Source organism: Hyperolius riggenbachi, chromosome 12, assembly GCF_040937935.1.
Source record: "Hyperolius riggenbachi isolate aHypRig1 chromosome 12, aHypRig1.pri, whole genome shotgun sequence".
In the NCBI taxonomy this organism is placed as follows: domain Eukaryota; kingdom Metazoa; phylum Chordata; class Amphibia; order Anura; family Hyperoliidae; genus Hyperolius; species Hyperolius riggenbachi.
Window position 1 is genome coordinate 191093455 of NC_090657.1, and position 12869 is coordinate 191106323.

General features: G+C 47.6%; 1 protein-coding gene across 1 annotated transcript in view; it reads right to left on the reverse strand.

Moving 5' to 3' along the window:
- The window catches only part of LOC137541793 (phosphatidylinositol 3,4,5-trisphosphate-dependent Rac exchanger 1 protein-like), a 40984-nt gene extending 32647 nt beyond the window's left edge, over positions 1–8337 (reverse strand). The window contains exons 1-3 of the mRNA XM_068263299.1: positions 8315–8337; positions 2853–2955; positions 1653–1720 (exon numbers count right to left, since the gene is read on the reverse strand). Coding sequence (XP_068119400.1) covers positions 1653–1720; positions 2853–2951 — 167 coding nt within the window. The 5' untranslated portion in view covers positions 2952–2955; positions 8315–8337. The remainder of the gene's footprint in view (positions 1–1652; positions 1721–2852; positions 2956–8314) is intronic.
- Positions 8338–12869: the final 4532 nt, after the last annotated feature.

Here is a 12869-nt window from a genome sequence, read left to right on the forward strand (position 1 = left end):
CTGATTGGCAGCAATGTGCCTGCTGACTGTGATGTAGAGGGTCAAAATTGACCCTAATGGAGCATTATGGGGGCGAACCGAACTTCCGCAAAAGTTTGCCTTCGCTGGTGAATGTAAACCACCCAAAGTTCGCCTGGAACCGTTCGCGGGCAAACTGTTTAAACCATCTCTAGATATGATCCCACCAAGAAGCCCAAGGTAAGTGAAACTCTTTTGCTTTGCAATGGTTTAGGTTCACTTTAAAGTATACCAGAGCTGAGAAAATATAAAGGTTTTATACATACCTGCGGCTTCCTTCTGCCCCATGGACATCAACCGCTTCCACGCCGCTGTCCTCAGCCTTCTCCTGCTTCGACACCTGGTTTCATAACTTCAGCCAATCGCAGGCATTCTGCTCAAAAGAAGTGAGAGATACGTAGAGGACGCACTTCTTTTGCACAGACTGGCCACGACTGGCTGAAGTTACGGGACCCAGTACCGAAGAGGGAGAAGACTGAGGACGACAGTGTGGGAGCGATCTGCGCTTATGGGGTTGAATGAAGCCCCAGGTATGTATAAAAAAACTTTAACCACTTGCCGACCAAGTGATTTCCCATTGATCTGTGCTGGGTGGGCTCTTCAGCCCCCAGCACAGATCGTGTTGCAGGCAGGGCGATCAGACTTCCCACCTTTATTCCCCGCTAGGGGGATGTCCTGCTGGGGGGGTATGATCGCCGCTGCTCTGCTGTGCCTTGCGGGGGGGGGCTCCTCAAAGCCCCCCTCCGCAGCGCTATTCCCCCCTCCCTCTCCTTCCCTCCCTCTCCCTGGCTCTGTGGGCGGTACAGGATGGCGATACATCCTGTACCGCCTCTGATAGGCTTCAGCCTATTAGACGGCGGCGATCCCCGGCCTATCAGAAGCCAGGGTTCGCCGATCTCCTTTACGGCGCTGCTGCAGCTGCAGCGCCGTACAGAGTAAACACCGGGGATTTCTTCCCCACGTGTTTACATTTCGCCCGCAAGCCTCCGATCGTGGCTTGGACACCCTCCGTGAACTGACATGGAACGGCCGCTCGAACATTTCCATGGAAACCCGCAGACAATCAGTTTACGCCAATCGACGTTAGCTGGTCGTCAAGAGTTTAATATCTTCTCAGCTCTGCTTTTCTTAAGGGGGGGATGTGCAGGAGTACTATCGCTTGCAGGGATTAGGATTCCATCCCTCAGGTGATAGTATGAAGGCGGAGTGCTGTTAGCAGAGAAGTTACTAGCCTATGGGCTAGCAATGTGTAATGTACTGTTGCTACAAAGCAGCGAGGCAGAACAACAAACAGTGCACACAGGAATGGGAGGGTAAAGAGTAGAGCAGTGGGCTTGTCTGAGATAATCTGGCCAATTGCTGGCTGCTATGAAAATTTTATCTGAATAATCCCTATATTAGTATAACATGGTCTCAGATATAAAAAGACTGCAATACCGTTAAATATGAACTCCCACATACAAAGCTTTTACCCTTACTTTCAGCTCGTTATCAAGTACTTTCTGCTTGCAGAGTATCCATAAATGTTGGTTTGTGATGGCCATGAGTAGCTTGGAATACAAGATACCTCCTAAAGACCTAAACATATGATATTCAAGTCCTAGAATATGATTCCCATGGCCACAATGACTTACCTCGGGGGAAACTGCAGTGGGCTTTTCCGGGCCTTTACGTTCTTTGCAGAGATTTCTACAAGAGGACGCTAAGAAGACAAAACACAAATTTACTTCATTGTGAGCATAGAGGTCTGCTTCCAGGCCCAACACACAGGAGACAGAGAGAAGCTTGAACTAAAGCTGTGCATGCACAGACAATTTTGATTGGCCAGTTTAACTTTTTAACTTTCACTCTTTGTTGATTAAAAACACCACATGGCCATGGAGTTTGACAAAGGATAGTCATCCAAAACAGAGCTGGTTACCGGCCGCTTTTAATACGTTTAATGTTGGGCACACACAATGCAATTTTCTGCCCGATCGACGGGTGATCAGATGGGAAGTTGCACCGTGTGTACATGTCTAAAGTGCAGCCGATTGATAAAGCAATCGATTTTCCAATTATAGGTGCACAAAATCAATCACTTTATCAATTGGGAGCTGATCGGACATGTCAGAAATAATTCCGCATGCGATTCCGCATAGGTGCATGGGTGTATGTACAGTGTGTGGGTAAGTGTGCAGACCATCTACACACAATACGTGAGTGTACAGTGTATGTGTGTACAGTGCATGGGTATATGTACAGTGTGTGGGTATGTGCGCAGACCATCTACACACAATACGTAAGTGTACAGTGTATGTGTGTACAGTGCATGGGTATATGTACAGTGTGTGGGTACGTGCGCAGACCATCTACACACAATACGTAAGTGTACAGTGTATGTGTGTACAGTGCATGGGTATATGTACAGTGTGTGGGTACGTGCGCAGACCATCTACACACAATACGTAAGTGTACAGTGTATGTGTGTACAGTGCATGGGTATATGTACAGTGTGTGGGTACGTGCGCAGACCATCTACACACAATACGTAAGTGCACAGTGTATGTGTGTACAGTGCATGGGTATATGTACAGTGTGTGGGTACGTGCGCAGACCATATGCATATAATATATAAACACATATGTGTGTGTATGGTGCATGGGTGCATTTACAGTGTGTGGAAGACAGTACAACATGTGTTTTTAGCATGGTAGCAAGTGTAATGTGCATGCACTGAGAATCCCATGTAAAAGTAAAATGGATTATTCTCGTTTTTTCCTTTTCCGATATTAAAAACAAAACACAAAAGATTATTCAAACTAAAAGCAACTTTATGAAGGAGTCACACTCACTTGTTTTCTAATGTCGTCCATGGCCTGCATGATGCATTTGGGGAGGAGGCCATGACTGTAGGCCAAGATGGCGGATTGTTTCAAGGATATGCTTAGCATGCTCCTGTAACAGCAAACAGTGACAGTGCATTAATGTAATCCCAGAATTCTACAACATGACAACACCAGAGGGCAGAGCCGGGACAAGGTCCTTCAGCACCCAAGGCTGAGACACCAAAGTGCACCCCTCCATCCCTCCCTCTTCAGCCGGCACACACTGATTGCTATTAGACTAAGAGGCGCCCCAGGGCTCCCAACCTCCACAACACATGAATCTCTAGTTATCTGGCTTACATTCACTGCCATGTATCCCCTTTTCTTGTTTCTTTCTGCTTCAAACACAATAGGGGAATGATAGTTGAGTGAGTTGAGTGCCCCCTCCTACACTGTGCCCTGAGGCAGCAAGCACTAGCAGCTCAGAACTTCAAGGTACTTTGAAGTACTTACTATTCCAAGATGAATCAGGAGAAATTCTTAAAGGATACCTGAAGTGACATGTGACATGATGAGATAGACATGTTTATGTACAGTGCCAAGCACACAAATAACTATGCTGTGTTCCTTTTTTTATTTCGCTGCCTGAAAGAGTTAAATATCAGGTATGTAAGTGGCTGATTCAGTCCTGACTGACAGGAAGTGACCATAGTGTGACCCTCACTGATAAGAAATTCCAACTATAAAACACTTTTCTAGCAGAAAATGGCTTCTGAGAGCAAGAGAGAGATAAAAAGGGGAATTTCTTATCAGTGAGGGTCACACTGTAGTCACTTCCTGTCTTAGTCAGGACTGAGTCAGCCACTTACATACCTGATATTTAACTCTTTCAGGCAGAGAAAGAAAAAAAGGAACACAGCATAGTTATTTGTGTGCTAGGCACTGTACATACACATGTCTATCATTATGTCACATGTCACTTTGGGTATCCTTTAATTTATGGGATGGGAAACTTTACCTTACAAAAAATGGCTTAAAGCACCCCTGAACAGACATGTTGCATGATGAGATAACCATGGGTATATATATTACAAGGGTTTTGGTGTGCCCTGCCCTTAGGGTGACAGTCCAGGACCATGTGCTATGCGAACATGTCGAGAAGGATAAATTCTGTTGCTATGGAGGAGGAACAACGGTGCATCACATGGCTGAGTGTACTCGCATCCAAGGACTACATCTCCCGGCATGCATTGCGGGGGTCTCATGACTTTGCCGGGAATTTCAAAATGTGGCACAGCTGTGGCCTCTCCTGGGGAAGATGGCCGATCCCATATGGAGAGCGGGGCCAGGGGAGCAGCACCCTATAGCTAGGTAATGACGCTCATCCCAACCCACCAATGGCACACTCCATTACAAACCTCTCTTATGGGGATGTTCATTTTTTATATTTTTAGTTCCAGGTGTTGACTAGAGATGGCCCGAATGGTTCGCATGCTAACTTATTCGCGTGAACTTCGGTGGTTAGCGTTTGCGATCGAACGCAAACTTTATGGCAGTTCGACCCCGCCCCCTACACTACATCATTAGGGTCAACTTTGACCCTCTACATCACAGTCAGCAGGCACAGGGTAGCCAATCAGGCTACACTCCCTCCTGGAGCCCCCCTCCCCTTATAAAATGTAGGCAGCATCAGCCATTTCACTCACTCATGTGGCTGCAGTAATTAATGAAGGGAGAAAACCTGGCTGCTGACTGTAAGGGATAGTGGAGATGCCGCCGCAGAGACAGGCGGCATGGCCACTGCCACGCAGTTTCATGCTGGTGATCTGCCTGGTCCTTCTATTGCACATAGATTGAGGGCTACGCGTGCGCCAGGCGACAGGACCTTTATGCAAATAGAAGGGGAGTCAGCTGATCTGCCAAGTCAGCTGACTCCAACAGTACTTCGGATTGGCTGAGTGGCTGGGGCGGCGCTGCGGAGCAACTTTGTATATATAGTACCAGACTGTCAGTTGCTTTGTGTCTGCTGTTGCAAATGCTTGCGTGTGAGAGCTCAGACCTTAGTCAGATCCCAAAGTGTGCTAGAACCAGCCGGAGCTGGGGATCCACACTTAGCCAGATTCTGTTGATAGCTTAAAGTACTAATTACATTATATTATCTGTTATGACCTTCTGCTTTCATTGACTATTCTCCTGCTTGCTGACTCTGTACCTCTGCCCATCTGATTCACGTTGCCGACTCTGCCTGAACTCAACACTGAATCAGCCTTCTGTCTTTGTACCTTAATCTGTCCGTACGTTGCCTACTCTGCTTGTCTGACCTCTCTATCCTCGCCAGTGGGCCTAGCCACTGGTGAGGGATCTGTAGCATTCACCTGCCCCTCAGGGGAAGCTTTATTGCAGTACTGTCTGTAACACCTGCTCCTCAGGTGTCCAATAGCTGTAGTATAGTCTTAATCACCTGCTCCTCAGGTGATCACCTTTTGCAGCACTGTTTGTAACACCTGCTTCTCAGGTGTCTACTGGCTACAGTACTGTCTTAATCACCTGCTTCTCAGGAGATCAACCTTGCAGCATTACCTGTAGCACCTGCTCCTCAGGTGTCCTTTAGCTGCAGTACAGCCGGACTTGCCTGCTCCTCACCAGGTAATCCTTTGCTGCAGCATTGTCTGTAGTCACCCGCTCCTCGGGAGACCTCTTCTTCCTCATTACTGTTGCACCAAACACTACTCACATTGGTAGTCCTGTGTCTGGCTATACTAGCATTACTGGTGATTCTGCAGATCACCACATAATCAGGTATAGCATCTGTATTATTGGTGATACTGCAGATCACCAATAATCAGAAAATATGTTTACCTGACACCAATTACACTGACATAGGAAAAGCTTAGTTAGGCTCTTGTGTTAGGCTAGTTAGCTTGCTCTTTCTCGCTGATCTTATTGCTAAAAAAGCACTTCTCATCCACAACAGCTCTTTTGAGAGCTAATGTTGTTCTTGTGATATATTTTTTTTATTTCTTTTTTTGTGTGTGTCCCACAGACACTTGTGTTGCATATACAGCCTTGGTAATTCCTACGGTGCCACTGCCAGGCCCAGCACATTCAGTGACTACCTGTGTGTGTGACAGGCAGCTGCACATTTGTAATACCAATAACTGCATACCCACCTGTTGTTCAGTGCACCTACCTACCTACGTGACCGCATGCAGTGTCACTGCACCTGTTCATGGTACCTGTGTGTGTGTGTGTGTGTGTGTGTGACAGGTGCACATTTGTAATACCAATCACTGCATACTCATCTGTTGTTCAGTGCACCTACCTACCTACTTGACTGCATGCAGTGTCACTGCACCTTTTCACGATACCTGTGTGTGTGTGACAGCTGCAAATTTGTAATACCAGGCATTGCATAATTGTTCACAGTACCTGTGTGACCGCACACTGTGTAATATACCACTCTGTGCATACCTGCTACCTGCACCTGTGTGACAGCTGCACATTGTATTGTAATACCAGTCACTGCATACCTTCCACTGCACCTGTGTGACTGCACATTGTATTAGTCAAGTCAGTGCATTCCTTTCACTTCAGCCCCCCCCCACCCAAATATGGGCAAAACAGGTAGAGCCAGAGGTTGTGCTGTTGTGATTTTGTGCGGCCCTGGACCAAAGTACACAGTGTTAAGAAGGTGCGTGCCATCAACCCCCAAGATTGTCAGGACGTAGTTGACTATTTAACACAGAACACCTCATCATCCTCAGCTTCTGCACGGAAGTGTGACATATCTTCCTCCTCCTGCTCTGATTCTGGTACCCCACTTAACACTCAGTCGGCCGCCACCACCACCACCAAACTGCCATCACCACAGGGCTCAGCGGTGTGGAATTTTTTTTGTGTGTCTGCCTCAGATGAGAGCAATGCCATCTGTACTCTCTGCCACCAAAAATTGAGCCGTGGAAAGACCAAGACCCACGTAGGGACAACTTCCTTACAAAGGCACATGATGACAAAGCACAAACTGCAATGGGATGTCCACCTGAGAACAAGCAGCACACAAAAGCAAAGCCACACACTGCAGTGGTAGATACCAGACCGCAATTATTTCTCAAAAAAGGCGATACCCAAACTGTACCGTGATGTTGAAGCAAGGCAAGTGGTGTCATCTCTGGCACACAGCATTGGGTCAAGGGTCCATCTGACCACGTGGTTTGCAAAGTACGGTCAGGCCTGCCCGAAGACTAAGTCAGTCTCCACACACGGCATCTCTGCCCGCACGCCGTGTGACTGTCTGCCCCAAGACTAAGTTGTTCCCCACACAGCATCTCTGCCTGCAGGCCTTTTGACTCCCTTCTCCTCCACCACCAGCAGGGTCCAGGACTCCAGGCGAATTCCTGAATTTTTAAGGCCACTGCTAGCAGCGGCCGCTATAATAATTTTTCTGTTGCGTGTACATGCCTGCCTAATTTTTCTGGCTGCACTGCAGCTGCAACAACAAAACAAAAGGCCTGTACATGTGCCTATTCCCTTTCATGATCATTACCTTGCCGCGGTGAAGGGGCTTGCATATCACAATGAAGTAATGACCGCTGGTTATAGGAGTGTCTCAGGGGGCACACCCACGATAATAAGTTTGTTGCTTCATTGTGGACAGACCAAATTTGATCAGCTGGACAGTCACTGTTGTGTCATTCAGCTACCTCAGCCCGGCGACCATATGGGCTGGAAAGCCGCCATCACCTGCACTCTCATCATGGTGCGCACCAGTCCAGCACGGCTGTCACTACACAAACATAGGGCTGTTCAACAGGATTCCGGATATCTGGGTAACCCAGATATCCAAACTTTTTTACGCTATCCGATTCGGATTCGGATCCTGGATTTTTTTAAAAATCTGGGTAGCTATCTGTGGATATTTGGCCGCATAACGCAAATATCCAGGGATATTGCGAATATTTGGATCCGAACTACTGTAACTAAGGAGATGACGTCCTGGAGCCAGTGGTGCTCAGCAGAGCTCGAATATTCGAGTAGCTCAAATATTCGAGCTCTTTTTCAGCTATTCGAGCTCGAATACCGAGCTCGAATAGCTGTAGCTATTCGAATGGGCTATTCGAGTGAACTCGAATAGCCCACTCACTATTCGAGCTATTCGAGCAAACAGCGCTATTCGAGCTTGAATACCGAGCTCGAATAGCATCATAGCCCAGATTGATGTCCTTAGAGCCAATCAGAGGGCTCCCAGGCCCTCTGACGGCAGCCAATCACAGAGGGGGACCCTGGCCAGCCCCTACCCTATAAATAGCGGCCGCCATGTTCCGTTTTTCCATCCTTGCCTGACTTTGTACAGACAGCAGAAAACAAAGCAAGCGCTCACCAACACGGGCCGCATCTGAATGACTCATCACCTCATATGCACCGCTTAAATAGCTCAAATACACACTCAGCAATCAGACAGATGCAAAACATATGCAAAACTAAATACTTACCATGCAAAACAGGATAGCACAATGGGTGCTGCTAGCCTGGTAGTTACAGAACTGTGGAAACAAAATATAGGTAAAAGGCTGCGCATCCCTGACCCAATACTGTACAATTGAATGGTTAATCGCTGTGGCGCACACCGCCCCCCCTGGACTGAAATGTACGCCCGCTTTGTACAGAGAGAGATCTGCTCCTTTGTGCTTTGGCCTAGCAAGAGCTCTATAGTGGTCAATTACCTAGCGTTTTTGCTCACATACACCTCCTATACACACCTATATTGTTGTTATTTAGATAGACATTGTATTTTAGTTAGTAGCTTGTGTGTTACATAGAGACAGGCAGCTGCTGCAGACAAGCTTACACAGCTTTAGGCCTCAGGGCCTTGCCTGTGTGGGCAGCTGTCCTCCTGTCCTCTGTTACTTTATTTCTCATCTTATCTATACCAGTGTTTCTGCTGTCCTTTACTACTGAGTGATTGTATTTTGTAGTTATTATACTGTAACTGTACTAGGACACTCACTGTCACTATTTAGCTCCTGCGTGTGTGCGCGCACAGTACACACTCTATTTCCTTCTGATTACTACTGAATATTGTAATTTCTAGTTGTACTTACTGTTACTACTTACTGTACTAGGGAACCTCAGTCACTGTTCATAGGCTAGCTCCGGCGTGTGTGTGTGCGTGCACTGTCTGTACAGTACACACACTCTATTTCCTTCTACTTAATCTGATTACTACTGATTATTGTATTTTCTAGTTAGTGTACTAGGGGACACACTCACTGTTCACACTTACTGATTACCGATTATTGTATTTTGTATTAGTACTGTACTAGTAATCACTTAGCGATCTAATCACTTAGTGATTAGTGTCACCTCACCCACCAACCCACTCCATTAAAGTTCCCCACTTTTTCACCCGCCCTTTTAAAAACTTTTTTGTTTACGCCCAAAACATCTAAGATTATATATATTTTTTATTTTTATTATTCTTTATATATTTTTCATTATTATCATTATTATTTTTATTCTTATTTCTATATTTTTATCCTAATTTATGAGAGTTTAGGAACATCTGAAATGATTTATGCACTAATAGGTGCTGAAGTGGACTCCAATTTAATATGTGCACATCGGCCAGACTATGTGAAGATATATATAGAACTGTCCCTTTAATGGAGGAGAAAGGGAGGGATTATGACCTGAATGTCAGCTGGTATAAAGGGGCAACTGGTTCAATGGTTCCTTAGATTCTGATGAAGACGGTTGTTACCGTCGAAACATGTCAATCATCTTTACACTGCAGTAGTGGTGAAGGGGCGCCCCATTCTACCTACTAGTCAGCGTACTTCCATTGCATGAACGCCCGAGGAGAGTGCACAATACAAATCCCAGCTGGGTGGAACGCAAGGAAGTAACCTGTGCAGCGTGTGAGACGCACTGGAGGAAGTGACGTCATCACGGAGGAACAGAGAACCGGAAGCCGTTTGAGGGGTGAGCGACGGTGTTGTGAGCCGGCTCCCCGTTGCTGACTCCCGGAGGAGGTTCGTCAGGACTAGTCATCCGAGGGAGACTAGCTACCCAGAGCTGATGCGGAACTAGGACACCACTACCCCCCACGGGAGATACACCATACGAGGTGAGATAGATGCACAAGTGTTTCCAGTCGCGGATGGAGTACCTAGAGGGGTGTTTTTCTTGGAACTGAAAGTCGCTATTGGAACACATGGTGAGATAACATATCTGAACGCATTGAATAGTTGCAGCAACGTCGGGGACTTGTTTGTGATTATATTGGAAATCTGAGGACCTACTGAAATTATCTCTGCATACAATTATTATATTTCCTGGATTCCAACTTTTATCCCTATCGTTGATTTATATTCCACATATATACTCCAATTTTTATAGTGGAGGAAACCCTGCAGGTATATGCGTATAATTTTTAGGGGAACCAGGACACCCATGTATGTTGGTGCAGTAACAGTGAATGTGATAAGTGTGTTGGTATGATGTTGTGTATGTCGTGAATGTTGGCAGGTTTTTTATGTACCTTCTATTATGAAATAAATACAGAAAATTTTTTTTTTTATCGCACACAGTAGAGATCATTTGTCCAGCGCACCTCTCAATATATTGCAAAACATCTAAGATGTCTGGAAGTGGCAGCCAGCGCGGTTTGGGCAAGGGGAAGGGCAGCAAGGGAATCAAGAGGAGAGGGAGCAGCATTGTGGCAAGCCGCGGCCGCGCCACCATGCACAGTTCCGCAGCAGCAGCAGCTGCGTCAGTGGCTAAAATTCCGCCTATAGCCACTGGCCGTGGACGCCTTGGGCGCCGCCCAGCAGGAGCAACTCACGCTGCAGAGACACAGCAGCAGCAGCGTGTAGTACCTGCTCCTATTTTCCTCCAGCCGGGTCGGAAACGTCCCATTGAGGAAAAGGATGCAGCCACTGTGGTGCAACTGATGACGGAGGATGAGCAGCCCGCCATCAGCTCTGCATCCGAGGCCTGCCCTCCACCCTCACCACCACCACCACCCCTGTTCGCAGCAGCCGCCCAGCAGGGCCTGGGGAGGAGGCCAGTTCACCGTCACAAGTTGGCGACCTGTCACTCAGCAGTATTTTTACCCCAGGCACCATCAGGGTATTGTCTGCTGTTGTTGGCGATTTGGAGGAGGAGATGCTGATGGGCACTATGGGGGATGAGGGATTGAACAGCAAGACTGTGGCGACAGTCAAGCAGCCCATCCATGCATCAGGAGAGGAGTTTGGGGGGTCATCATCCCAGCAGGACATGATTCAGGAGGGGGAGGAGGATGATGATGATGATGACGGTGACAAAGACTGGGTGCCACCAGCACCTGGGGATGTCATCATCAGCAGCTCTGAGGAGGAGGAGGAGGATGCGCTTGTGGGCCTTGCAAGGAGCCTGCTGGTGTCTCAGGCTCAGCAGCAGCAGCATCTGCCAGTACCACCACCAGCCGCCCCCAAGCCCCCCCCCCCCCCCCCCCAACCACCACAGGGAGACAGGCAGCAGCGGCTCCAGGCCGTAGGGGGTTGTTCTTGTCACCAATCTGGCGATTTTTCACAATGCCCACAGTTTTCAGCAAGTACGCCACTTGCAACCACTGTCAGCGGAAGTTGAGCAGAGGTGCAGACCCCTTAAAGTTCAGCACCAGCTCGCTCATCAACCACCTTGCTGCTAAACATTTCCACCAGCATGAGGAGTTCCAGAGGCTGAAGGCATCTGGTGCTGGCAGTGGCACCACACCAATCACTGCACAGCCTTCAGCAGCAGCAACAAGAACAGCAGCCACCTGCCCTCCTGCTCCTCCAGCAGCACCAGCAGGAGTGCGGAAACGCACTGCTGCTCCCCCCTCTGCAACTTCTGCCGCCGACACTGAGGCCTGTTCTGGAAGCCAGTCCTCAGTGGCCTCCTCTGCTGTGTCCGCTGATTCCCGTGCTAGCAAAAGGCCACGCCAGAGCCTTTTGAGCGAGTCCTTCCAGGGGGTGGTTAGGACTCTGCCTCCCAGCAGCCGTCGCGTGCGTCAGCTGAACGGCTTGCTGGCACGGGCCATGTGCTCCCAACTCCTGCCGTACACGCTCGTGCAGGAGGGGAGCGACATGCGTGCGCTGCTTGCTTGTGCAGCCCCAGACTGGCAGCTCCCCAGCAGAAACTACTTTGCCCGCAAGGCCATTCCTGCACTGCACCGCTTTGTGATGGCCAATGTGGAGCGAGTAGAGATGAGCGTAATGACCTAATTACGATTTTGCGAAATTTCGCGTAATTAGTGTAATTACGATTATGGCCGTAAGTACATAATCGTAATGAAGGATTTCTCAAAATTTCGCGTAAGCGTAATTTTCGCGTAATTTTCGCATTACAGTCGTATCATGCCGTAATTTCGCGTTAAACCGTAACGCTCCGTATAATATAAAAAAGCCGCCGACTTTAAGGGTTAATAGCAAAGCCCCCTTAAATGCTAAGAGCCTCAAATTTGGAGAATATATTAAGGAGATCAGGAGGAATAAGAGGAAAAAATTTTTTTTCAAAAAGACCTTATAGTTTTTGAGAAAATCGATGTTAAAGTTTCAAAGGAAAAATGTAAACATTTAAACACCCGCCGACTTTAACGGTTAATAGCAAAGCCTGCTTAAAGTTTAGGAACACCAAATTCCCAGGGTATATTAAGGGGATCAGTGGGAATAAGAGGAAAAAAATTTTTTTCAAAAAGACCTTATAGTTTTTGAGAAAATCGATTTTTAAGTTTCAAGGGCGAAAATGTCTTTTAAATGCGGAAAATGTCAGTTTTTTTGCACAGGTAACAATAGTGTATTATTTTCATAGATTCCCCCAAGTGGGAAGAGTTTTACTTACTTCGTTCTGAGTGTGGGAAATATAAAAAAAAAACGACGTGGGGTCCCCCCTCCCAGACCTCTTTAACCCCTTGTCCCCCATGCAGGCTGGGATAGCCAGAATGCGGAGCACCGGCCGCGTGGGGCTCCGCACCCTGACTATACCAGCCCGCATGGTCCATGGATTGGGGGGTCTCGGAAGGGG